At 38.7% G+C, this 27,502-nt stretch overlaps 2 protein-coding genes across 5 annotated transcripts; both read right to left on the reverse strand.

The window, feature by feature from the left end:
• Nucleotides 1-7,674: 7,674 nt before the first annotated feature.
• On the reverse strand, nucleotides 7,675-20,139 carry LOC143030731 (uncharacterized). Its single transcript, XM_076193931.1, has 2 exons — nucleotides 20,056-20,139; nucleotides 7,675-9,428 (listed from the first exon to the last, which is right to left on the reverse strand). Exon 2 carries the CDS (start codon nucleotides 9,214-9,216, stop codon nucleotides 7,675-7,677), a length of 1,542 nt encoding a protein of 513 aa, XP_076050046.1. The 5' UTR covers nucleotides 9,217-9,428; nucleotides 20,056-20,139.
• Nucleotides 20,140-22,316: 2,177 nt separating this feature from the next.
• Nucleotides 22,317-27,202, reverse strand: LOC143031614 (uncharacterized). Of its 4 annotated transcripts, none has more exons than XM_076195701.1 (2): nucleotides 27,184-27,202; nucleotides 22,317-23,979 (listed from the first exon to the last, which is right to left on the reverse strand). In XM_076195701.1, exon 2 carries the CDS (start codon nucleotides 23,763-23,765, stop codon nucleotides 22,509-22,511), a length of 1,257 nt encoding a protein of 418 aa, XP_076051816.1. In that variant the 5' UTR covers nucleotides 23,766-23,979; nucleotides 27,184-27,202; the 3' UTR covers nucleotides 22,317-22,508. The 4 variants fall into 4 exon arrangements, with proteins under 4 accessions (XP_076051816.1, XP_076051813.1, XP_076051814.1 ...); XM_076195698.1 differs by lacking the exon at nucleotides 27,184-27,202 and adding an exon at nucleotides 26,967-27,174; XM_076195699.1 differs by lacking the exon at nucleotides 27,184-27,202 and adding an exon at nucleotides 26,810-27,174.
• Nucleotides 27,203-27,502: the final 300 nt, after the last annotated feature.

The raw sequence follows: 27,502 nt of genomic DNA on the forward strand, positions 1-27,502 counted from the left end.
GACCCTCAAGGCTCTGCGAAGATCAAACAGTGTAAGGTGGCTGTCCGAGCCCTTTGGTGGAGAGAGATCCATGTGACTTTCCTCTTCTCGGCCCCTGCTCTGCTGCGCTTCTGGTAGGTGATCCGTGCTACTAGCGTTCCCGAAGTAGTGAAGGAATCCTTCGGCCTTTTCTTCAGGTGTGCGAAGGATTCTCCCTTCTGTGGCGGTCAGGTTCCTGTCTGGGGGGGGGGGGTTGTAACGCCTCTTGAGTACCTTATGTTTCCTCCAGGCTGCACCGAGGTCTTCGTCCTTCCCTTTGGTGTCTTCTCAGTATTGTTATTTGGCTTGTGCAATGATCTTTTTGCACTGTGCACTGCTTTGTTTCATCGCCGCGTGACTGGCGTCGGAGCCTTCCTTCATGAAGCGATGATAGACTCGTCGTTTCCGTTGAACTGCTTTGCGTGAGTTGGCCCACCAGGGATGCCCACGCCTACCCTTGGGGTCTCTCGTCAGTGGGCTGGCTTGGCGTGCTGCGGTGAGCAGAAGCTCAGTCAATTCTGCATTGATTTCATCCGCTGTTCTTGTGAGGTCCGGACAGTACTGGGAGTTGGCGAGGTATGCTTCGTATTTCTTCCAATCTGCTTTATTTAGGTTGAGCTGCTGTCTTGCTGGGCGTAGGTAGATGGTGGGAGCCTGGTGGATCATCACCTGTATGGGGAGATGGTCTGAAGAAAGGGGGTCATCCATGGGGGACCAGTCCGTCGGTCCAGCTGCGTTATGATACACAAAGGAGAGATCAATGGGTGACTTACTGTGAGATGAGACATCGAGGATCCTGGTGTGACTGCCGTTGTTGAGAAGGACAAGGTCAACCAGATCCAGCTGTGAGGCTATGGTTGGTGAGGAGTTAGGATAGCCATCTTCCCACAAAGCGTCTCGACGATTAAAGTCACCAAGGACGACCCACTGTCTGGTTAGCTTTGCCAGCCAGTCGAAGTGCCGTGTTGTGGCAGGGTTGTAATAGCTGAGTATGGATATGTTCTGGTTGCTTTCCACACTTACAGTGGTGACAACCGTGTATCCTTCCTCGATCGTGGCAGGAAGCGTCCCGCGCTGGGACGAGAGTCCGTTCGAGACATACGTGGCGACACGGACTTGCCCGTCTGCGTCTGTCTCGTAGAATGGTGGGTAGTGGAAGCCCGGAAGGGAGGGGAGTTGCCTAGGCTTACGAACTAGTGATTGAAGAGCAACCACATCGTAGGTGTGTTCGGCGAGGTGTTGGACTAGTAAGTCGCGGGCAGTGTTGATTGCCCGACAATTCCACTGTAACATCCTAACCGCAGCCATGGTTGGCGAGGTCCAGTACTGTGTTTAGGATCCCGAAGATTCCATCGAGGAGGCGGGCTGCTTATGGATTGGTCTGGGCAATCTGCTCCTGCCACGCACGCATAGCGTCATGCATGGCGTTGATGGAGCTATTGAGGGTGGGGGTGCGTTCCGCTGGACGGCTGGGAGCTGCTAGGGTAAGTTCGATTTCAACTACCGGGGAGTTGTTGGGTGCTGGGGGCTCTGTTTGGGTTAGGGGTGCAGGGAGAGCGGCATCAGAGTGTTCAGACTGGGGTGTCTTAGTTCTTGTCCCCCGCTTACGCAACTTCTTCAGCTCACTTCTCGTTTGTGGGGGGAGAGATACCGGGGGAGTCTCTGTCTCCACCTCTATGTTTTCAGGACCCGCGGACTCTTTCTCCCACGAAGGTGACTGTAGGGAGAATGGGGAGGTCGCTGGCGTTTTCCTCGCCCCCCCCCTCCCTGACCCGCCTTGATATAATCCTCAGGTCACATAAGAGTTGGGGTAGTGACATTTATTCTTTTCCAAGTTCCCTTTCCCTTTGTAAGAGGTTGCTATTTAAGACAGTATCCTCCTTCCACTTTGTACTACTGAGGAGGATTGCAGTTTGCAATCGAAATACATAGTTTCGCTTACTCAACTCTTTCTTTCGTCCGACTGTGGTGTTAGTTATGATTTACAAACGTGTTACTACATTTCTCATATATATATATATATATATATATATATATATATATATATATATATATATATATATATATATATATATATATATATATATATATATATATATACTCTATATCCTTTTGTGAGAAGTAAATTACTTCTAGTCAATCTACCCTATCCTGTCCCTACCTACACCTAGGATATGTTATATTTACCCGTTTCCTTCCATCAAATACTAAAACAAGGTGCGCAGCCGGAGTAAATTCTTGAGTTATATTCATTCAGTGAAAACAACCACTTCAAATGAGTTATAAGTAATTTGCACGAATATTTGTGTTCTGAAAATTAACATATAATTCTTTAGGTGAGTGGCTGAATAAATGTTACAAAGAAAAATAAGCAAAAAATAAATTATTTGATTAATAGTGGAGGGTACAATAACACAAATGACCGGAAATAAGAAATATTGGTATTTTTCGCAGAGGCCTACACCCGCCTAATAATTAAGGATGTCAGAAATCAATGTGTGATTCCTTTACTGGTTTCCATTGGTCAGTGAACACCTCCCCCCCCCTCCACACACACAACACTGGCGAGTACATAAAAATGAAAGAGATTGCAAAAAAAGTCACCCAACTTCGACTCAGCAGAGGTCAGATGTCGCTATCCGTTCCAGCTCTCAACAAGCGCCCAGCAACCTTCGCCGGCAGGTCGCGGCGGAGGAGACTCCCCTCCTTTGCTGCTGCCGGTCTGGCACAAGGCTGACCTCTTTGTTGACGTCGGCAAGCGGGTTTACACCAAAGACAATTACACACCCAAGTCACGCAATTCTCTGCTTTCAGAGTTGTGCTTGGATGAAAAGAGAGATACATGCACATTTTCTCGCTGGCTTAGCAGAGGTCGCCCTTAATCCAACTCTGATTCAGAGCCCTCAACTCTTCACCGGCCGATCGTGGGGGAGGATATATGGGGCCTCTCCTCTCGACCAACCAGCACCCACGCCTGACCTCTTAGCTGACGCTGGCGAGCGGGTTTACACTTCTGACATTTACACACAACTCCCAAGTCACGTAATTTTCTGCTTTCAGAGTTGTGCCTGGAAGGAGAAAGATAAAACAACACTCGCCCGCCTGCCCCTCCCTCACCGCCATCGGATCCAATCTCTTGACTACGCTTCGAATATCGCCCGTTTAACGCTCAAGCCTAACCTGGGGCTAATCAGGACCGCTCAAGCCCAATCTGGGGTTAATCAGGACCGCGCTACCTAGCTAGGGTTAATCAGCAACGCCACACGCGGGAAGTGAACTCTACTCACTTCCCGTAAGATACATACAGTACACATACCTCTCACGAACATAACCACGCCCCATGCACAAACATCTAGACGTATTTTTTCTCCGGCTAAAATTCGCTTCCTTTCCTTCTCTTATACATCTCATTACAATTTACCTCCCACTAATGATTTTTTCGTTTTTCAACCTTTACTACTACGCCTCGTACCATTTTCTCAACTTTTGGTGATTTTAATCCCAGGCGTCGGCGCCGCTGTCCAAGTTCCCTGCCCGTTTCTCCCGAGCCGCCACCATCAACCATTCCCCTAATTGCTCACGAAAAAGCGTATTTTGGCAATAGCCCTCTTTTATACACTATTATCTTTTCGTTTTCATACATTCTTCCCCTCACACAAAAACCGATCCCACGCGAACGGGTGGTTTTCCTTAGCAAGTCGACATAAGGACACTAGGCAGTTCCATGTACATTACCACCTGTCATCCACCCCATCCATAAAGCTGTATAACCGTTTCTTAATAAAAACTGATAGTTTCAGCGCTCACTACATGGTTACTAAGTCTATTCCATTCGTTAACCACTCTATTAGTAAAACAATTCTTGCCTATTTCCTCCTTAAATCTAAAATTGTCCAGTTTAAATCCATTACTGTGAGTCCTGCCCTGTTGTCTTAATATGATTACCTTGTTTGTGACACCCTTGATAGATCACCCAGCACTTTCCAGAGAGTGTAAGTTAAGGTGCCTAAGCCTCTCTTCCTAAGGTAAATTTCTAAGCCCATGCATCCTTTTTGTCATTTTCCTTTGTACTGAGTGAACGAATTAATTTTGGCACAAACAGAAGACCATAAACAAAAATATAAAACCACTCGGACAAAAATGTAGTGGCACATTTGTAAACAATAATCACGAAGAACCCACAGTCGGAATAAAAGGAAACTTAGAAGAAAATATAACTTCTATATTTCGGATAATAGCTATAGCCCTCTTCAGGAAAGTATAGGTTACAAGAATTTCTACTTGTCTGCAAATTCTTGTAACCTGTACTTTCCTGAAGAGGGCTATAGCTATTATCCGAAATATAGAAGTTATATTTTCTTCTACGTTTCCTTTTATTCCGATTGTTTATATATTTCATCTTAGACTGGAGGGAGAATAATCTAGTCAGCCGAACCTTGCCTATTCCTCCCTATAGCTATGTTAGGTTACATTCACTTCTGCCCCCCCCCCCAAGGATTCCATAAACTAGAACAAGAAATATGGTGGGAATGGTTTGTTGAGTTATGGTTTTTCAGTCACTTAAAATTAATTGAAACTGTTTTTTATGAAAACTGACTTGTACCAGTGGCAACTTTAATCGTAAATTCCAAAGACAACATAAGCCTACTTCTTGGCTAGGTTATGGAGAATGACGCTATTTCTGAAACATTCCGTTATATATAGTCAATTGCTGATATATCTTTAGGCAACAGTTCCTCTTGCGAGACATTTCGCTGCAAGTATTTGGTGCATTCCGGTCCCAAATAATATACGTTACTCACGTAACCCGCAAACTTTGCAGTAAAGAAAATTTGCTGAGAAAATAGTAAACTGAGAAACATACTACTTAATTTGTGGCTTTGTATCTATGGTCGTTGAATAATCTATCATGCAAGAATGTAAGCAGTGAATATGCGTTTTGACAAAAGTACATTCTGCCTACCAAATTAGCAGTTCCCATATGCAATCGGAAGTATCTTCAACCCAGACAACATCAAGTAATGAACAGATAAGGAAAATAACCTCTATCACACAATACATGACGAGTGCCTAGAACAATTCCTTATTTCCTATATGATTTGTTATCTTTCCAAATTCTATTCCATTTCTTAAATTGGATTTTCGTACCAAGGAAGACAAAATGGCAACCCCGTCAAGTGAATGTAAACAAAGGACTTTTTTTTTTTTTTTACCCCCCCCCCCGAGTTGTTACATATTTATAGTTAAAGATTTGTAGTCGACTTGTAGATGGTTATTCTCATTTTCCTGAGTTCTTCATTGAAAAAGCTCATTCTGTGTGAACATTACTACATGGAATAGAGAAAACATAAGTGCTCACCTTCCTCAGGTTTGTGAAAGGGCCACCAGATTTACTGAACAACTTGAAATAACGTTCCTCAATATGATTATCTATCATCTCAGGAGTATTGATAATTGCTTCCGCAATCCCATACTCTTCATATAATTCATTCATAATATCGTGAATGTAGCAGGCCTTGACTGCATCATAAAATTCTCCCGTGTCGTCAGTATCCACATCACAATGGCATAGTGTGTAAATTGAATGTAGGTAATATTTTTCTACTTTTAGTAACAAATCCAAATTATTTTCCACAGACGGTCAGAATCGGAGTCTCAGACTCAAACGTGCACTTCATTGATATTTTGTATTGTACACGTGCACTTCAGTTCTCACTGTTTGAGTATACTTAATGAAATTCATAATTCTTTTTAGATAGGCCCCAAAAAGGACAAATTGATGCCCTGTTTGAGGTTCATCTCAGAGGAACAGGAAACACAAAATAGCACAATTGAATACAAAATGGAGGCCTCAAAAGCTAATTTAGGTAAAACGGATAAGGGGAGTAGAAATGTGTCAAATCACAAGAGATCAACCAACAGACACTGATCAGGTCCAATAACCAGACACACAAGAACCAACACTCGGGTAACCCCCACCCCACACACACACTCAAGCAACTCTTAACCAATCGCAGATGATACTGTCTAAGATTTGTTTTACCTGGCCTCTAGTGAACTAAGTATAAATTTATGCATTTTTCCTAGTTTTAACACAATCAGGGTTTTAACGCTCTGGTCTTAAAAGTTGCAAAATAATAATAAATAGCAAAATAACACTTGATTAAATTTGAATCGCTATGGTTTCTTGCATTGATATATATATATTTTTTTTACTTTTCAACAACTATATGTATTCTAAAATGGGTACATTTTCATTTTTACGGGGTAAAAGTCAAATTAACATGCTGTGGGGAAATTGTCGATCACTTACATGATTTCCATAGAAATCCTGCTTGCTGTTTCAGTCTTCACTTCTTCGTTGGTTTTGCACCATTCGTTTTAATCACTCTAACCTAACTATTCCTAAATCCTAGCACAGTCCTGCTTGCTTCCCGCCCATTTCACTTGCACACACCCATGGCAAGTGCGTGCACCTTTTGACCCTGCCCCAGGGGTGCCAACCTGGTCAACTAACATCTTGTATCACTCTTGAAAAGATTTCATTAAAATGTGGGTGTTGTATCTCCAGGGATTCAATAAACACGGCTCAATATATAACCATATATTTACAGTAACAAATTACAAGTAACATTGACATATACTCCAGGCAATTTTGCACAATGCTAAGGTAAACAGAATTGTATCCATCATAATATGTCATGAAACTCTAATAGTTTCTAGTAATTACATGCATTTTATGGAAGAGTCAGGACTTTAATCATGAACAAGCAAAAATGTGATTACAATATAGACCAATCCAAAGTCACTTAAATAACTGCACAACTGTGAGTACACCAACTAACTTTTGAAACTGAGAGTATGGGTGCATGGCGACTCATCAACTAAACAGGTAACAGTGTATCAATACATAATAGCTGAATGAACAATCGTAAAGAGAAATTGAATTACTCTGGTCACACTGAGGAGACCTCTCACCAGCGTGGGTCATCACACAAAAGATGAGATCAATCTTTTGTGGTTAAGTGTAATTCACTATGTGACATCTGAAACAAGTCCCTTGTGAGAAAGCTGAAAAGAATTCATTCCTGCATGGGTCACCACGTGACATCTAAGATTACTTTCTTCTGGGAAAGCTGTAGGGCACAGGTCACACTTGAAATGACTCTCCAGTGTGTGTCACCATGTAAACTTTGAGAAAATGCTCTCTTGAGAAAGATGTAACACACAGGCCACACTTCAAAATAGGCTTCACACCAATGTGGCTAATAACGCGATATTTGAAAGTACTCTTTTGTGAGGAAGCTTCATTGCACATATCACACTCAAAAGCCTTCTCTCCGGAGTGTGTCATCACGTGACGTTCGAGAGAATGCTTTCTTGAAAAAGCTGCATCGCACAGGTTACATTTGAAAGGCGTCTCTCCAGTGTGGGTCATCACGTGACGTTTGAGAGCAGTCTTTCTTGTGAAAGATGCATCGCACAGGTCACACTTGAAAGGCGTCTCTCCAGTGTGGGTCATTGTGTGATATTTGAGCCCACTTTTTTGTGAGAAAGTTACCTCACATAGGTCGTATTTGAAAGGCTTTTCTCCAGTGTGGGTCTTCAAGTGATAATTGAGAAACCTCTTTCCTGGACTGCATCGCAAAGATCATACTAGAAGGGCTTCTGTCTTGTGTGAGTCATTATGTGTTTTGTGAGATTACAGTTTCTTGTGAAAACTGCATCGCAAAGGTTACACTTGAAGGGTTTATCTTTGGTGTGGGTCAAAACGTGACGTTTGAGACCAGTCTTGAATGAGAAAGCTGCATGGCACAGGTCACACTTGAAAGGCTTCTCTCCAGTGTGGACCACAACATGATGCTTGAGAGCCGTCTTTGTTGAGAAAGCAGAATCACACAGGTCACACATGAAAGTCCTTTCTCCAGTGTGGATCATCACGTGATATCTGAGCTCACTTTTTTGTGAGAAAGCTACCTCACACAGGTCACATTTGAAAGGCTTTTCTCCAGTGTGGTTCTTCACATGATGTTTGAGAACACTCTTTGTTGAATAAGTTGTATCACAAAGGTCACATTTGAAAGGCTTTTCTCCAGTGTGGGTACTTATGTGATATTTGAGATTACTCTTTTGTGAGAAAGATGCATCGCACAGGTCACATTGGAAAGGTTTCTCTCCAGTGTGGGTCATCATGTGACCTTTAAGAGAACTCTTAACCGAGAAAGCTGCATTGCAAAGGTCACACTTGAAGGGCTTCTCTCCTGTATGGGTCATCATATGATTTTTGAGAGCATTCCTTTGTGAGAAAGATGCACTGCACAGGTCACACATGAAAGGCTTCTCTCCAGTGTGGGTCTTCATGTGTCCTTTGAGATGATTCTTTGTTTTGAAAGCTGCATTGCACACATCACACTTGAAAGGCTTCTTTCCAGTGTGGGTCATCATGTGATATTTGAGAGAATTAGTCCTTGGGAAAGCTGCATCACACAGGTCACACTTGAAAGGCTTCTCTCCAGTGTGGGTCAACATGTGATTTTTGAGATAACTCTTTTGTGAGAAAGCTGCATCACACAGGTCACACTTGAAAGGCTTCTCTACAGTGTGGGTCTTCATGTGATATTTCAGATTTCCCCTTTTCGAGAAAGCTGAATCGCACAGGTCACACTTGAAAGGCTTCTCTCCTGTGTGGGTCACCATGTGATATTTCAGAGAACTCTTTCGTGAGAAAGTTGCTTCACACAACTCACATTGAAAAGGTTTCTCTCCAGTGTGGGCCATCACGTGATATTTGAGAGGACCCTTTCTTGAAAAAGCTCTATTGCACATATCACATTTGAAAGGCTTCTCTCCAGTGTGGGTTCTCATGTGACCTCTAAGACTTGTCTTTCTTGAGAAAGCTGCATTGCAGAGATCACACATGAAAGGCTTTTCTCCAGTGTGGGTCATCATGTGTCGTTTGAGGTCGGAGGCACTCTTTCCTGAGAAAGAGCACATATCACATTTAAAATGCTTCTCTCCAGTGTGGGTTATCATGTGATCTTTAAGACCCGTCCTTCTTGAGAAAGCTGCATTGCAGAGATCACATTTGAAGGGCTTCTCTCCAGTGTGGGTCACCATGTGTCGTTTGTGATTTTTCTTCCATGTGAAGGCTGCATCGCACAGGTCACACTTGAAAGGCTTGTCTCCAGTGCGGGACATCACTTGTTATTCAAGAATACTGACAATGAGAAAGATGCATCAAAAGTCATATTGGGAAAGTTTCTTTTCAGAGTGGGTCATCATGTGATACTTAGGACGACTCGTGAGACAGGTTTGCCACAGGCGCCACACAGGATTCTCTTTGCTATATGACAAATATAGGGAATCTTCAGATACCCTTTTCTGATGAAATGTTGATATTTACCCTGGACCTGAATGAAAATATATCATAAGTTTGACATATATCTTTTTGAGTAACACGAGCGTATACAAATACAGTATGGCATTGACCAAAATGCAGTAGGGAACGGGATCAAACAACTCATATCACAGAAATAAATTAAAGTAGTAAGAAAGAAATAGAAGGTTCAGCAAATAATAACACTGATCTAGTTGAAAAATACTGCAAAGAGAGAAAGGACATGAGAAAAATATTGGTGTATAACGTAACATACAATAACACAGAAATAAGAAATCATTGTCAAATGTTTGTAGAGGGTCACTAAACACACACAACAATGAAGGGTGTCATAAATCAACATTTGAGATTCTTGAGAATATGATATCTATTTCTACAGCAAATAGTTTGTTTTCCATTTTGCAATGGACCCCCATCCCCAAATGTCAGGGTTGGAGGGAAAACAAGTGACATTCTGTGGATGTACCAACAGAAGCTGATAGAAAAAATATAAATTGTTGAGGAAGAAAATGGATGATTGAAAAAATATCAAAATGATATAGCATATAAACTACTAAAACAGGCGGGTATAGTTAAAATTAAAGGAGAAGAAGTCATTTACCTCTCTCAATCTGCATTCTACTTCCAACTCCACTCCTTCATTTCCTGCCACATTCGCACCCAAATATGATAATAATAATGAAATCAGAGTATGATGAAGGATGCACAGATAACTTGAAATGAGAAATCTTGGTTAAATTTTCCCAACAATCAATGATGTCAGAATACAATGTGTGATTCTTGCTATCCCTTTACTAGCTTCCATTTGTCAGGGAACACCTCCCCTCCCCTACACACAGAGGTATGAAATAAAAAATGTCTATCATCTTTGAGTGAAAAAAGATAATCTAGCCAACCACACCTTACCTATTACTACCTATACCTAGGTTAGGTTACACTCACACCCACACACCCACCTTAGTTTCATCAACTGCTAAAATGAAGTGCATGGTGGGATTACCTTATGATTATTCAGTCACTTAAGAAAAATTACAAACAAGTCCTCATGAAAACTGGTCAGAATTAATATGAAACCAGGCAACATCAACTAATGAACATAAAGAAAATAACCTGGTATTTTTTTTTTTAGAAATGCACACCTATATGATATAGCATTAGAAAATTAAATATTAATTTTGTAAATCATAATAATACATCAATAAATGCATGTACACGATTATTCAGTCTATAATTTTTCTCTATTCTACAACTACACTAACCAAATGCAAAGTCGATGATGAAAACGAAAGCATTGGCAACCAAACAAAATGACGTTCTAAACATAATAGAAAAAATAAGGGTGCATCTCAAAAACAATACCTCATTTAAACCACACAATAAATACATGTTCACGATTGACGAGTGCCCATAATAACGCATGTTACTTGCACGACGGTTGTGCTTCCAATTCCTATCCCATTTGTTTGTATACAATTAATACTATGTGGACTTGTAAATTTATGATAATCAATGCACAGTGAATAGAGAGATTAGGCAGTGAAATTCTGAAATTGGATTTTTGTTCCGATGAAGATGAAGTAGTAGGTCTCTAAGAAGAATGTAAACAAAACGTATGCACACAACTAACTCTGCACAAGTGACCATTTGCAATTCTCAAAAAATATATATATCTTTAAACATTGTTGACATTTTTGGCTTACATTAAACACATATAATGAAGAGAGGAAATATATTTTGTAAAATTTACAAAATATACTTACAAGTGTTGATTTGTCAACTATATAACGTAATGAAGGCTAATTTTCAAGGGCACTCTATATATTACATAATGCATTCATACAGCATAAATGAAGAGCTGAAAGAATGTTATATGAAGTTTTCTCTTCATAGAACAACATGCTGTATGTTAACCCAATTAACATACAAGCTATACAAATCATTAGTTTGTCCACATTTGGAATATGCTGTTTCCGTATGGTCACCAAATCTCATTAAAGACATTAACAGACTGGAAAAAGTACAAAGGCGTGCCACAAAATTGATTCCAAATATAAAAAATAAATCATACAAAAATCGACTAAAACATATGAATCTGTTTTCCCTAAAAAAGCGCAGACTCAGAGGTGACTTGATAAAGGTCTTTCAAATTCGAAAGGGAATTGACAACATCAAAAGTGACAAAATTTACACATTGAATGAGAATCAGACAAGAAACAATGGTCTCAAACTGTCCGGAAATAGATTCAATTTGGAAGTAGGTAGAAACAACTTTGCCAACTGTGTAGTTAATGAATGGAATAAACTTCCTGCACAGGGTGTGCAATGTAGTTCAGTTCGAAGCTTTAAGAATCATTTACATTAACACATAAGCAAGATGGTGTAATTATTATAATTTATTTTATATTTGTTTTTGTTTTGTTATCATTTGTCCTTATTGATTTTCATTTATTATTAGCTATATGTCTATTTATTATTTCCTACTTACCTGTTTGTTTATTACTTAACTATACCTGTTATTTACACTATTATAGTTTTCATTTATTAATTTATTATGATTTTTTTTGCATCCGACCTAGACATGGACCAAAAGGTCTCCTGTCTGCATGCTCCACCTTTGTAATCCTTTGTAACTTATCATAGACATCCATAATGGCAGTCTATTTTTTGCATTTTACCCTTTGCATTTTTACTTTTATCCGCTCTGTATGAAATGCCGTTGTCAATTGATTTTTCTGTATGTCACACTTCTCCGAGTCTTTGTTAGGACAACTTTAAGCTTCCATGATGGTAAACCTTTTTGGAAAAAAAAATTGCTGTAGTTGTTACTAATTATTGTTTGTTATTTATATTTATTATTGTTATTATTTATTTACTATTACATTTTTTAAATGCCGTTTGTCAACAAAGCTAAACTTTTCATTAATGGATTGACTTCTAAGTTAACTTTGAATATAATTAACAGACCATTTAATTTCTATTATATTGGCAACTTCCATTGATAGCCCCTTAACTTCATACATATAGTTCCCATTATTTTCAGATTTTTACTACAGATTATGACAATATAATCTAATAAATCATTGTAATTCTTCAAACAAAATAGATATATATTATTTCTTAGTGAAAAAAGTGTGTTTCTGGGGATAGGTAACGGAAAACAAACAAAAAGAGTATAAAGATATATCTCTTGGAGCACATGACACTTCTTTTTTACCGACAAACTCACCAACAGTATATACAGTAGGTCTGACATATGGCACCTATACTAATATGGGCCTAGTGTGAGTTTTTCCCAATTGCATGCTTATTTTTATTGTAGTATGCATTTTTGCACATATATGCTCCCTTTCCTCACCTGAAAACCTTAGAGCAAATGAAAATATGAGTTCTTCACCATTATTACCCTCAGGGTATATCATTCTGTAGAGATTTCATCTCTCTACCTGAATAATTTAGTTTTTTGTCCGACTGATACCCCACCTTTTTCAACAGAGACCAGTTTTTTGTATGATTTATGTTGTTACTCAAGTGATACATATTTAAACTCAAAAGAAAGAAATGCAATTGGTCTGATTTCACCCAAGTAAGAGCTGGGTAATGGTCCCTATTAGCAAATACAATAATTCCAACTGATATTCATTGTAGATCTTCATACACATAAAATTCAAGCGAAAAAATGAAGGTTTTAACCAATATGGTTTTAACCAATATGGTTTTTACTTTTTTATTTTTCTAGTTAGTAGTAATATCTCAATTTCAGTCATTTATGTATGTTACCAAGCATTGTAAAACATTTTTATTTACACTATTTATCATGCTTCATGGCTCAACAGATATTAGTATACTTCAAGTAGAAAAATAAAAATAAAAATTTACAAACTTGTTAGCTTTTATTTCAGCTTATCACGGACATTTTTCTCTGCACAGATTCACAACACAATAACATGACATATCACAGGTACAAAAATCCTATAACTTCTGAGTATTACTTGAATTAGAAAACATCTACAATGTCTTATGAACTTTTTATGCAAGTTTTGTAGACTTTTGCCATATAAAACTGAAAATATGCACATTGTAATATCCATATGGTTGTTGAAAATTACGAAGAAAAGAATCAATGCGAGAACCTCTGGCAAATCAAGTTGAAGTATCATTCCTTACTTTATTTACTTATTTTTGCTTATTTGTTTGTTCATTTATTTGTTTATTTTTGCGACTTCTAAGAGCAGACGAGCGTTACGACCCTGATCAGTGTCGAAAGAAAAAAAGAAACATGTTTATACTTAGTTCGCTAGGAGCCAGGTAAAATTAGCCTTAAACAGTGCTGCCTCCTGTGACTGGTTAAGAGTCGCTTGAGTGTGTGGGGGGGGAGGAGGTTACCTGAGTGTTTTTATTCTTGAGTGTCTGGTAAATGGACCTGATCAGCGTCTGTAAGTTGATCTCTTGTGCCTTAAAACATTTTTACTCCCTTTATCCGTTCGACCTAAATTAGCTTTAGAGGCCTCCTTTTTGTATTCAATAATGTTGTTCTGTGCTTCCCTTAGATGATCATACCCAACAAAATGCTCAGTTCAGCATATTCTACAAACACACACAACCATCCCTCCCACCCCAAAGTAATTTCACAGGCTGTCGGCCAAAGCCAACTCATAATAAGACAAACCAAGGATATTCAATGACAAATCCCACAACAAACGAAACCAACCCAAAAAACCATGCAGCAACTTCAATAATTATTCCACTCAAGAGAAGCAAGACGTCGTGCATTTCAAAAAGGTTACAAGGTATTAACAATCACTTATTAAACCCATTCTATCTATATAAAAAATATATTCACTTCAAATTTTTGTGATGATGCAGGAATAATATATACTGTACATTCACAAAATCATAATATATATATATATTTGTGTCAATTGACAATTGGAAATATACTCTTCTACTGGGATTTGAACCCTTGCCTGAGTAGTGGCTTCGGTCCTTGTCTTGTAAAGACGCAAGCCGCTCAAGCAAGGGTTCGAATCCCAGCAGAAGAGTTTATTTCCATATATATACATATATATATATATATATATATATATAAATATATATATATATATTTATATATATATGTATATATATATATATATATATATATATATGTGTGTGTGTGTGTGTTTAACTCAAAACAATACTAACTCCATCAATTGCCAATAAATTAGTCTAAATCCAACATACGAAATATTCTCACCTTACCAACTCAACTCTGACAAACCCAACCAAGATACATTTATCACACAAAATTCAAGAAAGACACATCCTCAAGATAATAAAACTTCCCACTCAGACAACCAATCATTATTCCATACATAAGAATAAAGGAGACTGCAAGAGACCATAAGGCCTACACTAGGCAGCTCCGAAACCATCACCACCTGTCGTCCCCATCCATAAAGTTGTCTAATAATTTTTTAAAACAACTGATTGTTTCAGCGCTTACTACATGGTTACTAAGTTTATTCCATTCATCGACCACCCTAATAGTTAACCAATTCTTGTCTATTTCCTTCTTAAATCTAAATTTGTCCAGTTTATACCCATTACTGCGAGTCCTGCCCTGTTGTTTTATTATGATGACCTTGTTTGCATCACCCTTGTTATAACCTTTGATCCACTTGAACACTTCTATTTGATCACCCCGCACTCTGCGTCTTTCCAGAGAGTGTAAGTTTAGGTGCCTAAGTCTCTCTTCGTAAGGCAAATTTCCGAGTCCATGTATCATTTTGGTCATTCTTCTCTGTACTGATTCTAGTGAATTTATGTCCATTCTATAGGACAGAGACCAAAACTGTACCGCATAGTCAAGGATAGGTCTAACTATCACTAGATAGAGTTTGATAATTACCTCTGCACTTCTATTCGTTACCGTCCTAGCAATGAAACCTAATGCTCTGTTAGCTTTATTTCAGGCGCTAATGTACTGCTTCCTGGTTTTAAGGTCTGGACTCACCAGAACTCCCAAGTCCCTCTCGCACTCAGATTTTTCTAAAAACGTGTTATCTAAGATGTATCTATTTTTGGGGTTGTGTAGCCCTACATTTAACACGCTACACTTAGAGATATTGAAGTTCATTTGCCTTTTCTCTGACCATGTTAACAATTCATTTAGATCATCCTGCAGAATCTCTGCGTCGTCTCCTGACCTAATTAGGCATCCCATTTTAGTGTCGTCTGCAAACTTACTAACATCACTATTTATCCCATCGTCTAAGTCATTTATGTACATAATGAACAATAAGGGACCCAAAACCGAGCCCTGGGGGACCCCGCTAGTAACATTGCCCCACCTAGATTTTATTCCATTTATGGTGACCCGCTGTTTTCTGTTACTAATCCAAGCTCTATTCCATTCTAAAACTTTTCCTCCTATGCCAAGGCTTTGATTTTATTTAGTAGTCTCTGGTGAGGCACCTTGTTGAACGCTTTGCTAAAGTCAAGGTAAATAACATTGTAATTTTTATTGTTATCTGATGCCTTATATACTTTAGTGTAAAAGGATAGAAGATTAGTCACACATGACTTACCCTTGGAGAAACCATGCTGTGAATCACGAATTAAATTATGCCCTTTGATGTGTTCTCTGAGTCTATTTACTATTATTGATTCAAGCATTTTTCCTATAACTGATGTCAAACTGATTGGCCTGTAGTTGCATATAGACAATCTATCTCCCTTTTTAAAAACAGGAACAACGTTTGCCTGCCTCCAAGCATTTGGCAAAAAACCAGTGTCTACCATTTTATTGAATATTTCAGTTAACTGGTCGCAGATTTCAAATTTACACTCCTTGAGCATTCTTGAAAAAATTTCGTCTGGACCCAGAGATTTTGTAGCTTTAAGTCTTTCAATCTGCTTGACTACTTCTTCTTTACTAATGCTGACATTAGATAGACTACTTTCTTCATCCCCTCTGTAAATCGGATCGCAGTCAGGTACTTTATCTAACCTCTCATTAGTAAACACCGATAGAAAATAATTGTAAAACTCCTCACCGTAATCAAAATCCATACATGCAATGTATACCCCATCTCAAACTTACATTGTTTTTAAACTCATAAGTCAACTGCATTGAACAAAGAACAAAACCCACAGATTTCCATAATCAATGTATAAAACTGATGATACTAATAGTAGCATAATTTAAAATAAAAAATCACACAAAAATATAACCAATAATTATTCACAAAACTTCTACAAAACAAATATAAGCAACATCTAATTCCTAACAGTGATACTAAATAAATAAGAAATAGAATTATATCCCACCAATTAATCAATACAATTTTATGATAACAGTCCAATAAAATCTATGCAACATTAGAACAGATGTTAATTACTTCTCAGAGACAACAGAAAACATAAATAACAAGGTCAATACATTAAGAATATTCCCAAAGTCATACACTATAGTCCTATCTGAACACTATACAAAATAGAAAACTTATATCACACACATCTATATACATAAAACCTGTGAAATCTCTAAACTTCTCACAAGAGAATTTATATGATTTTATATTATTATTTTACTTTGTTATATAACAACAAACGCAGTACTGTTTTAACTTAAAAAACAAATAATGATATTTTTAGGATGTCATGTATTCCTTAAAGCTATGCCTTGCATGAAAGTGCACCCAATTGTCAGTGAATTAATGAAAATGGAAACTAAATATCTCCTTGGAAAGAGATCCCAAACTACAGTGACATATTACCAAACATTGTCATTGGAAAGAGAATATACGTGCAAAGTAAAGATATTTCTAAGGGTAAGTTTTACATAGCTTATTGAATGCATTTCAAGATATGATAATATACAAAAACCCAAGCCCCCTTTACTCATTAAAGACAATAATGAATTCTACAAGTCATTGTCCCCCACTAAAGCCATGACACATTATCATATTTTATCTTTTTGCAGTTTTGAATGCCAAACCCCACAGTCACAACCTTAACCCAAGGTAAAAGGAAGCACCTCAACAGGGCAGGGAGGCTATGTACACATGTATTAACCTAACAGGTCACACAACATGACACGTGATCCACATGCATGCATGATGGTACTTGTCTTTACCAAGACTCCCAATCTTACTGACGTCGCATTTCTCAATAACAAAACACATGACTCAAGGAATGCTAACTTTGCACAATGCTAAAGGAAACAGAGCTGCATCCGTCATAACAAGCCACGCCACTCCCTAATATTCTCGGCTGTTTTTAGTAATTACTAGAACATTTGTGCACTTTACTGAACAATATGAAACAATCAAGACTTTAATCATGAACAAGCAATACACAACAGGCCAGTCCATGGTCACTTAAATAAATACAAAACTGTGAGTAAACCAACTAACTTTTACAACTGACATGTTGCTCCCCCAACCCTTATGTGACCTGAGGATGGCATGAGGTTGGGTCAGGGGGAAACTTGTTGACAATTTCTTAGGTGATGAATAAATGATAATAATAGGAAAGAAAAATTAATATTCACCAGAGGTTGAGAGAAGATCATATCCCAGGTGTTTATTTTCTTCCATGTAAAGATTGTAACCTTTCATACATAGGCCAGACAGAGATTGACAAGATTGAATGAACCCAAGAGGATTAAGTATGGTCAAGAAAGTTCAGCTGTGTTTCAACACATAAATAAATCCAATCACCGGATGGACAGGGGAAAATCCAACCTCATTTAGAGATCAGGCTGTGGGTTCAGAAGGAAAATGGTGAAATCCACATTAAATGAATACATGTCCACAATGAATATTTCCAAGGGTCAATGGACCCCAGATATAATATCAGGATTACTCATCACCAAACAAATTGTCAACAAATTTCCTCCCCTCCCCCTGTCCCGACCTCATGTCATTGTCAGGTCACATAAGCGTTGGGGTAATGACTGTGGCATTAGTTGTGATTTACAAATGTATTACTACATTGCTCATGTCTTCATATAATGACCTTGTTTGGGTCACCCTTGTTAAAACATTTGATCCATTTGAACACCTCAATTATATCACCCAGCACTCTATGTCTTTCCAGAAAGTGTAAGTTAAGGTGCCTCAGCCTCTCTTCTGAAGATAAATTTCTGAGCCCATGTATCCTTTTGGTCTTTCTCCTTTGTACTGAGTGAACAAATTAATTTTTGCATAAATTGAAGACCATAAACAAAACTATAAAATCACTGGTGAGAAATGTAGTAACACATTTGTAAATCACAACTAACACCACAGTTGGACGAAAGAAAGAGTTGCATAAGCGAAATCATATATTTCCATTGCTTACTGCAATCCTCTTCAGTAGTCTGAATTACTACTGAAGGCTGAGGCACCTTAACTTACACTCTCTGGAAAGACATAGAGTGCTGGGTGATCTAATTGAGGTGTTCAAGTGGATCAAATGCTTTAACAAGGGTGACCCAAACAAGGTTATTATATTATGACATGAGAAATGTAGCAACACATTTGTAAATCATATATTTCCATTGCTTACTGCAATCCTCTTCAGTAGTCTGAAGTACTACTGAAGGGGATTGCAGTAAGCAATCGAAATATATAGTTTTGCTTATGCAACTCTTTCTTTTGTCCGACTGTGATGTTGTGAAAACTATAAAATGTTTATATCTGTCATCTTAGACTGGAGGGAGAATAATCGGACAAATTATAGATTCACACATAAATACAACCGAGTACCTGGCTCATCTATTCCTGTGAACAATGTTGTGATATGAACGATGGTGTAATTCATATCCTTCGGAACTGCGTAGTTTTATAGATATTAATTGAAAAAGTGATGTTTTACATGTACTTTTCCCTACCTCTCCTCCCGAACGAGCTGGGGGGAAATGTGGGAAAACGGGTTTTTTGGGTGGGGGGGGGGGCCTACACACGCAGTAATGACTGTTGCAGAACATGGCTATCATATATATTTAAGCATAATAATCTAGTCAGCCAAACTTTGCCTATTCCTACCTATAGCTAGGTTAGGTTACACTCACGCTCCCACCCCCACAGTTCCATCAACTAGAACAAGAAACATGGTGGGAGTAGTTTATTGAGTTATAGTTATTCAGTCACTTAAAATTAGTTAAAACTATTTTCGTATGAAAACTGACTTGTACCAGTGGCAACCTTACTCGTAAATTACTAAAACATAAGCCTACTTCTTGGTTAGGTTATGGAGAATGACGCTATTTCTGGAACATTCCGATATATAGTCAATTGCTGATATATTTTTAGGCAACAGTTCCTCTTGCGAGACATTTTACTGCAAGTATTTGGTGCATTCCAGTCCCAAATAATATATGTTACTCACGTAACCTGCAAACTTTGCATTAAAGAAAATTTGCTGAGAAAATAGTAAACTGAGAAACATACTACTTAATTTGTGGTTTTTGTTTCTATGGTCATCATCATGCAAGAATGTAATCAGCGAATATGCGTTTCGACAAAACTACATTCTGACTACCAAATTAGCAGTTCCCAAATGCAATCGGAAGTATCATCAACCCAGGCAACATCATGTAATGAACAGATAAGGAAAATAACCTCTAACACACAATAAATACATGACGAGTGCCTAGAATAACGATTCCTTATTACCTGTATGATTGTTGTCTCCGAATTTTATGTCATTTCTTAAATTGCATTTTCGTACCAAGGAAGACAAAATGGCACCCCCGCCAAGTGAATGTAAACAAAGGATTTTTTTTTTTCTGACATTTACTTTTGACCCATTAAACTCCGATGACAAGATTCCTTGTCATTTGGTCAAATAAAACAAAAAATCATAAAACACCAAAATGTTTGATCAAACACCAGAAAAATATGACGTCAGTAGTCCTCCGAGCGAAGCGAGGACTACTGACGTCATATTTTTCTGGTGTTTGATCAAACATTTTGGTGTTTTATGATTTTTTGTTTTATTTGACCAAATGACAAGGAATCTTGTCATCGGAGTTTAATGGGTTAACAAAGACAGCTCGACCATTGGCAGCATCTTTCCACGCCACCTTAGGCTCAGGGTCATCTTCTTCCTCACTATCTGCCTCTGTCATTTTCTCAGGATAATCTTAAATTACCACATTGATAAGCATGGGCAGTGGGCTGTAGCGGGTGGCGCGAAACTGACCCAGACAGTGGTACGCTCTGGTGACGGCGGGAACAATTAAAGCCTCGCGCGGGAAATTTTATCGATTTCATATAGATTTTTATATATCTTAATGCTCGGACAAATATGCCGGGTACTTGAAGTTGCCGAATACCTGAATGCTGGATAAGAGGGCTTTCACTGTAACACTACTGAATACAAAATGAAAGCCTCGAAAACGTATTTAGGTAAAACGGATAAGGGGCGTAGAAATGTGTCAAATCACAAGAGATCAACCAACAGACACTGATCAGGTCCAATTACCAGACACACAAGAACCAACACCTCCACCCCACACACACACTCAAGCAACTCTTAACCATAGATTATACTGTTTAAAATTTGTTTTACCTGGCCTCTAGTGAACTAAGTATAGGCATGTGTGCATTTTTTCTAGTTTTGACACCGATCAGGTTTTAACACGCATCTGGTCTGTAAAGTTGCAAATAATAAATAAATAGAAAAATAACACAATTTAATTTGAATTGCTAGGGGTTCTCGCATATTTTTTTTTTTGTTACTTTTCTACAGCTATATATATTCTAAAATGGGTACATCTTCAGTTTTACATGGGAAAAGTCTACAAAACTTGCTGTGGGGAAATTGTCCATCACTTTCATGATTTCCGTAGAAATCCTGCTTGCTGTTTCAGTCATCATTTCCTCGTTGGTTTTGCACCATTGGTCTTAATCACTCTAACCTATTCCTAAATCCTAGCAGTCCTGCTTGCTTCCCGCCCATTTCACTTGCACACACCCATGGCAAGTGCGTGCACCTTTTGACCCTGCCCCAGGGGTGCCAACCCAGTCGACTAACATCTTGTATCACTCTTGAAAAGATTTCATTAAAATGTGGGTGTTGTATCTCCAGGGATTCAATAAACAAGGCTCAATATATAGTCATATATTTACTGTAACAAATTACAAGTAATATTGACATATACTCCAGACAATTTTGCACAATGCTAATGTAAACAGAATTGTATCCATCATAATGTGTCATGAAACTCTAATATCCCCAACATTTTTTGGTAATTACATGCACTTTAAGTAACAGTCAAGACTTTAATCATGAACATGTAAAATATAATTACAAAATAGGACATTCCAAGGTCACTTAAATAACTGCACAACTGTAAACAAACTAACTTTTGAAACTGAGAGTATGGGTGCATGACGACTCATCAACCAAACAGGTAACAGTGTATCAATACTTAATAGCTCAATGTACAATCATACACATAAGTTGAATTACTCAGGTCACACTGAGGAGACCTTTCATCAGCATGGGTCATCACACAAAAGATGAGATCAATCTTTTGTGGTTAAGTATAAGTCACTATGTGACATCTGAAATAAATCCCTTGTGAGAAAGCTGAAAAGGCTTCTTTTCTGTAGGGGTCACCACGTGACATCTAAGATTACTTTTTTCTGGGAAAGCTGTAGGGCACAGGTCACACTTGAAATGACTCTCCACTGTGTGTTACCATGTAAACTTTGAGAAAATGCTCTCTTGAGAAAGATGTAATGCACAGGCCACACTTCAAAAAAGGCTTCACACCAATGTGGCTAATAACGTGATATTTGAGAGTACTCTTTTGTGAGGAAGCTTCATTGCACATATCACACTCAAAAGCCTTCTCTCCGGAGTGTGTCATCACGTGACGTTCGAGAGAATGCTTTCTTGAGAAAGCTGCATCACACAGGTTACATTTGAAAGGCGTCTCTCCAGTGTGGGTCATCACGTGACGTTTGAGAGCAGTCTTTCTTGTGAAAGATGCATAACACAGGTCACACTTGAAAGGCCTCTCCAGTGTGGGTCATCGTGTGATATTTGAGCCCACTTTTTTGTGAGAAAGTTACCTCACATAGGTCGTATTTGAAAGGCTTTTCTCCAGTGTGGGTCTTCAAGTGATATTTGAGAGCACTCTTTCCTGGGCTGCATTGCAAAGATCATACTTGAAGGGCTTCTTTCGTGTGTGGGTCATTATATGTTTTTTGAGATTACTCTTTGTTATGAAAGCTGCATCACAGAGGTTACACTCGAAAGGCTTCTCTCCGGTGTGGGTCATCATGTGACATTTGAGAGCACTCTTTGCTGAGAAAGCTGCATGGCACAGGTCACACTTGAAAGGCTTCTCTCCAGTGTGGACCATACCGTGACGTTTGAGAGCAGTCTTTCTTGTGAAAGCTGCATCACACAGGTCACATTTGAAAGGCTTTTCTCCAGTGTGGATCATCACGTGATACCTGAGCTCACTTTTTTGTGAGAAAGCTACCTCACACAAGTCACATTTGAAAGGCTTTTCTCCTAAGTGGGTCCTCACGTGGTATTTGAGAGCACTCTTTGTTGAATGAGCTGCATCGCAATGGTCACACTTGAAGGGTTTCTCTCCAGTGTGGGTCATTATGTGTCCTTTGAGATTACCCTTTGTTATGAAAGCTGCATCGCACAGGTCACACTTGAAAGGCTTCTTTCCAGTGTGGGTCATCATGTGATATTTGAGAGCATTCTTTCTCGGGAAAGCTGCATCACACAGGTCACACTTGAAAGGCTTCTCTCTAGTGTGGGTCAACATGTGATATTTGAGATAACTCTTTTGTGAGACAGTTGCATCACACAGGTCACACTTGAAAGGCTTCTCTCCAGAGTGGGTCACCTCATGTAGTTTGAGATTACACTTTTGTGAGAAAGCTGCATCACACAGGTCACATTTGAAAGGCTTCTCTCCAGTGTGGGTCGTCACATGATATTTGAGAGCACTCTTTCCCGAGAAAGCTGCATTGCACAAGTCACACTTGAAAGGTTTCTCTCCTGTGTGTGTCATCATATGATATTTCAGAGAACTCTTTCGTGAGAAAGTTGCTTCACAAAACTCACATTGGAAAGGCTTCTCTCCAGTGTGGCTCGTCACATGTCGTTCGTAGGCACCCTTTCCTGAGAAAGCTCCATTGCACATATCACATTTAAAAGGCTTCTCTCCAGTGTGGGTTATCATGTGATCTCGAAGACCTGTCCTTCTTGAGAAAGCTGCATCGCAGAGGTCACACTTGAAGGGCTTCTCTGCAGTGTGGGTCACCATGTGTCGTTTGTGATTATTCTTTCGTGTGAAGGCTGCATCACACAGGTCACACTTGAAAGGCTTGTCTCCAGTGTGGGACATCACTTGTTATTCAAGAACACTAATGCAAGAGAAAGCTGCATCAAAAGTCATATTCGGAAAGTTCCTTTTCAGCATGGGTCATCATGTGATATTTAAGATGACTTGTGAGACAGGGATGTTGCAGACGCCACACAGGATTCTCTTTGTTATATGACAAATATGAGGAATCTTCTGATACCCCTTCCTGATTAAATGCTGATGTTTACCCTACATCCTGAAAGAAAATATATGACAAGTTTGACATCTAACTTTTTTGAGTAACACGAGCGTATACAAATACAGTGAGGTATTGACCAAAATGCAGTAGGGGAAGGGAACAAACAACTCATACCAAAGAAGAACATTAAAGGAATAAGAATGAAATAGAAAATTGAGCAAATAACAACACTGATGTAGTTCAATAAATACTGCAAAGAGATAGAGGACACGAAAAAGATATTGGTGTATAATGTAGAATACAATGATATAAAAATAAGAATTTTTGTCAAAATTTTGTTAAGGATCACTACACACATACATACAACAATGAAGGATGTCATAAATCAACATCTGAGATTCATTAGAATCTGGTATTTCTTTCTACAGAAATTAACTTGTTTTCCATTTTGCAGTGAACCCCTACCCCCTAATGCCAGGGTTGGAGGGAAAACAAATTATATTCTGTGGAAATACCACCAGAAGCATACAGAAAAAATATAAATTGTTCATTTTTTTATATTTGTGTGTGAGAACTTCTAGTCAATGTATCCTAACATGTCCCTACTACACCAAGGACACCCTCCCTTCCATCAAATACTAAAACAAGGCATATGGTTAGAATTATACTTATTCAGTAAAAACAGCCAGTCCAAATGAGTTATAAGTAGCTTGTGTGAATCTATGTGACTCATAGCAAACTTACAAATAAATCAACAAAATAACAAAATTTTAATATAGTACTATTGCTAAGGAAAATGGAGAAAAGTGGGAGGTGAACCAGTTGTTTGCGGACGACACTGCGCTTGTGGCAGGATCGGAGGAGGGATTGAGGAAGCTGGTGACAGAGTTTGGGAGAGTGTGTGATAGAAGAAAGCTGAAGATAAATGTGGGTAAAAGTAAGGTGATGAGATGTACAAGGGGTGAAAGTGGCAGTAATCTGGAAGTGAGCATTAAGGGAGAGCAACTGGAGGAAGTGGATAGTTGTAGATATTTGGGTGCAAATGTGGCAGGAAAGGGTGGAGTGAAGGTGGAGGTAGAATGTAGATTGAGAGAAGCGAGTAAATGCCTTGGTGGTTTAAAAAGTGTAATGAGGAATAGGAATCTGGGAATGGATGCTAAGAGGAGACTGTATGAAGGGGTGATTGTGCCAACAGCACTGTATGGAGCAGAAACATGGAACATGAGAGAGGAAGAGAGAAGGAACTTGAATGTGTTTGAGATGAAGTGTCTGAGAAGTATGATGGGGGTTACTAGGCTGGATAGAGTGAGAAATGAGGAAGTGAGGAGGAGAACAGGGGTGGATAGGGAGCTGGGAGATAGGGTGGACGAAAGAGTATTAGGATGGTTTGGACACATGGAAAGAATGAGTGAAGAAAGACTAGTAAAGGAGGTATGGAAGGCAGATGTGGAGGGAGTGAACATGAGGGGACGTCCTAGGATGAGATGGATGGATGGGGTGAAGGGGGCTTTGGGGAAGAGGGGAATGTTGGTTGAGGAAGGACAGAAGACAGGGGTGAATAGAGAATGGTTGTATATGGAAAATGTTGTGATGCATGAGGTGGATTGGACGGGGGAATGGGGGTGAGGTAGTGTGTGTATGAGCAAAAATTTTTTGACGCAGCCCGAAGGGATTTCTCCCCGTCCTCTCCTTTATATGGGGGGACGGAGAGGGGGGGTCGCCGATTTAATGAAGCGGCCTTGCTGTGGATGTGCTGTGTCCTGCGACACTGCTTCTGACCCAGGGCAGTGGACAGGGTGCAGGGATGACCCATCATCTAGGAGGTGCTAAGATGGGAGGGAGGGTGGAGGGGTGTGGAGTGTTTTCGGGGATGAAATGGGTGGGAATGTTTTTGTGCCTTGTCCTTTTTGGCTACCCCCCTGGTAAGGGGGAAAAAAGCCTTGGTATATGTATGTATGTACAATTGCTAGAACATTCCGATGTAAAGTATATTACTTGCTAATATTTTAGAAGTGTGATGCAAATATACAAAAACACTGAGGAATTAACCAAAGTACAGCACTGTATGAGAACAAACAGCTTGTACCAAACATGCTTAAAGGAAGAAAAAGAAGAAGAAAATGGACGACTGAAAAATGTCAAAATTATATGGCATAGAAACTAGAAAAACAGAGACTGATAAAGTGAAAATTAACAAAGAATTAGTCACTTACTCTCAATCTACATTCTACCTCCAATTCCACTCTTCCATTTCCTGCCACATTTGCACCCAAGTATGATAATAATAGTCAAATCAGAGTATGATGAAGGATACAATAACACAGATAACTGGAAATGAGAAATTTTAGTAAAATTTTCGCCAAGGTCCACACCCTCCCAACAATCAATGAAGTTGGAAATTGATGTTTCTATGATCCTTGCTTAGCCCTTTACTAGTTTTGATTTGTCAGGGAACACCTCCCCTCCCCTACACACAAAGGCCTGAAAAAAAAAAAAATGTATATCATCTTTGAGTGAGAAAAGATAACCTTGCTAACCAAACATTACCTATACCTAGGTTAGGTTACATTCACCTCCCCTCCCCCCTATCCTCAGTTTCATCATCTACTATAATAAGGGGTATGGTGGGAATAGCTTCTTGAGTTATGGTTATTCGGTCACTTAAAATAAATTACAAAGAAATTTTCGTAAAAATTGGTCGGCAACATCAACTAATGAACAGGTAAAGAAAATAACCTGTTTTTTTTATATAAGTGCACTCCTATGCGATATAGCATTAGAAAATTAAATGTTAATTTTGAAGCTATAATACATCAATAAATATTAAATACATTTACACGATTATTCGGTCTATATTCATATTGTTTTATCCTACGACTACACTAACCATGCAAAGTCAATGATGAAAACGGAACCAATGGTAGCTAAACAAAACGACGTAGGATAAAGGGTGCATTAATGACCACCAATGCAACAATGCCTCATTAATCCACACTATAAATACATGTAAACAATTGACGTGTGTCCATAATAACGCTTGTTACCTGCACAACGGTTGTGCTACCCATTCCTATGCCACTTGTTTGTATCCAATTAATATATGTGTGGACTTGTAGAGTGAATACATAGAATTTGTTACAATATTACATTCAGTGCACATTGAATTGATAGATTAGGCAATGCAGTTCTGAATTTGGACTTTCGTTCCGAGGAAGACTAAGTGGTAGTCCTCTAAGAAATGTAAACAAAATGGATACACACATCTAACTCTTCACTAGTGGCCATTTGCAATTCTCAAAAAATAAAGGAATTATGTCTTTTTGAATATTGTCGATATCTTAGCCTATATTAAACATGTATGACGAGGAGAGGATGTATAATATTTTGTAAAACATACAAAATATACTTAAAAGTATTGACTCGTCAACCATGTAATTTAATGAAGGCTATTTTTCAAGCGCACTGTACACGTTACATACAATAACATACATTCAGACAGCATAAATAAAGAACTGAAAGATTTTTTTTTATTAATGTTTACTCTTCAAAGAACAACATGCTGTATGTTAACCAAATTAAC

Source organism: Oratosquilla oratoria, chromosome 12 (genome assembly GCF_046742065.1).
Source record: "Oratosquilla oratoria isolate Oo_2021 chromosome 12, ASM4674206v1, whole genome shotgun sequence".
NCBI lineage: Eukaryota > Metazoa > Arthropoda > Malacostraca > Stomatopoda > Squillidae > Oratosquilla > Oratosquilla oratoria.

Bases quoted from the DNA above. Each gene is read 5' to 3' on its own strand.
- LOC143031614 (XM_076195701.1), bottom strand. From the start codon at position 23,765: ATGTCCCACACTGGAGACAAGCCTTTCAAGTGTGACCTGTGTGATGCA.
- LOC143030731 (XM_076193931.1), bottom strand. From the start codon at position 9,216: ATGTCCCGCACTGGAGACAAGCCTTTCAAGTGTGACCTGTGCGATGCA.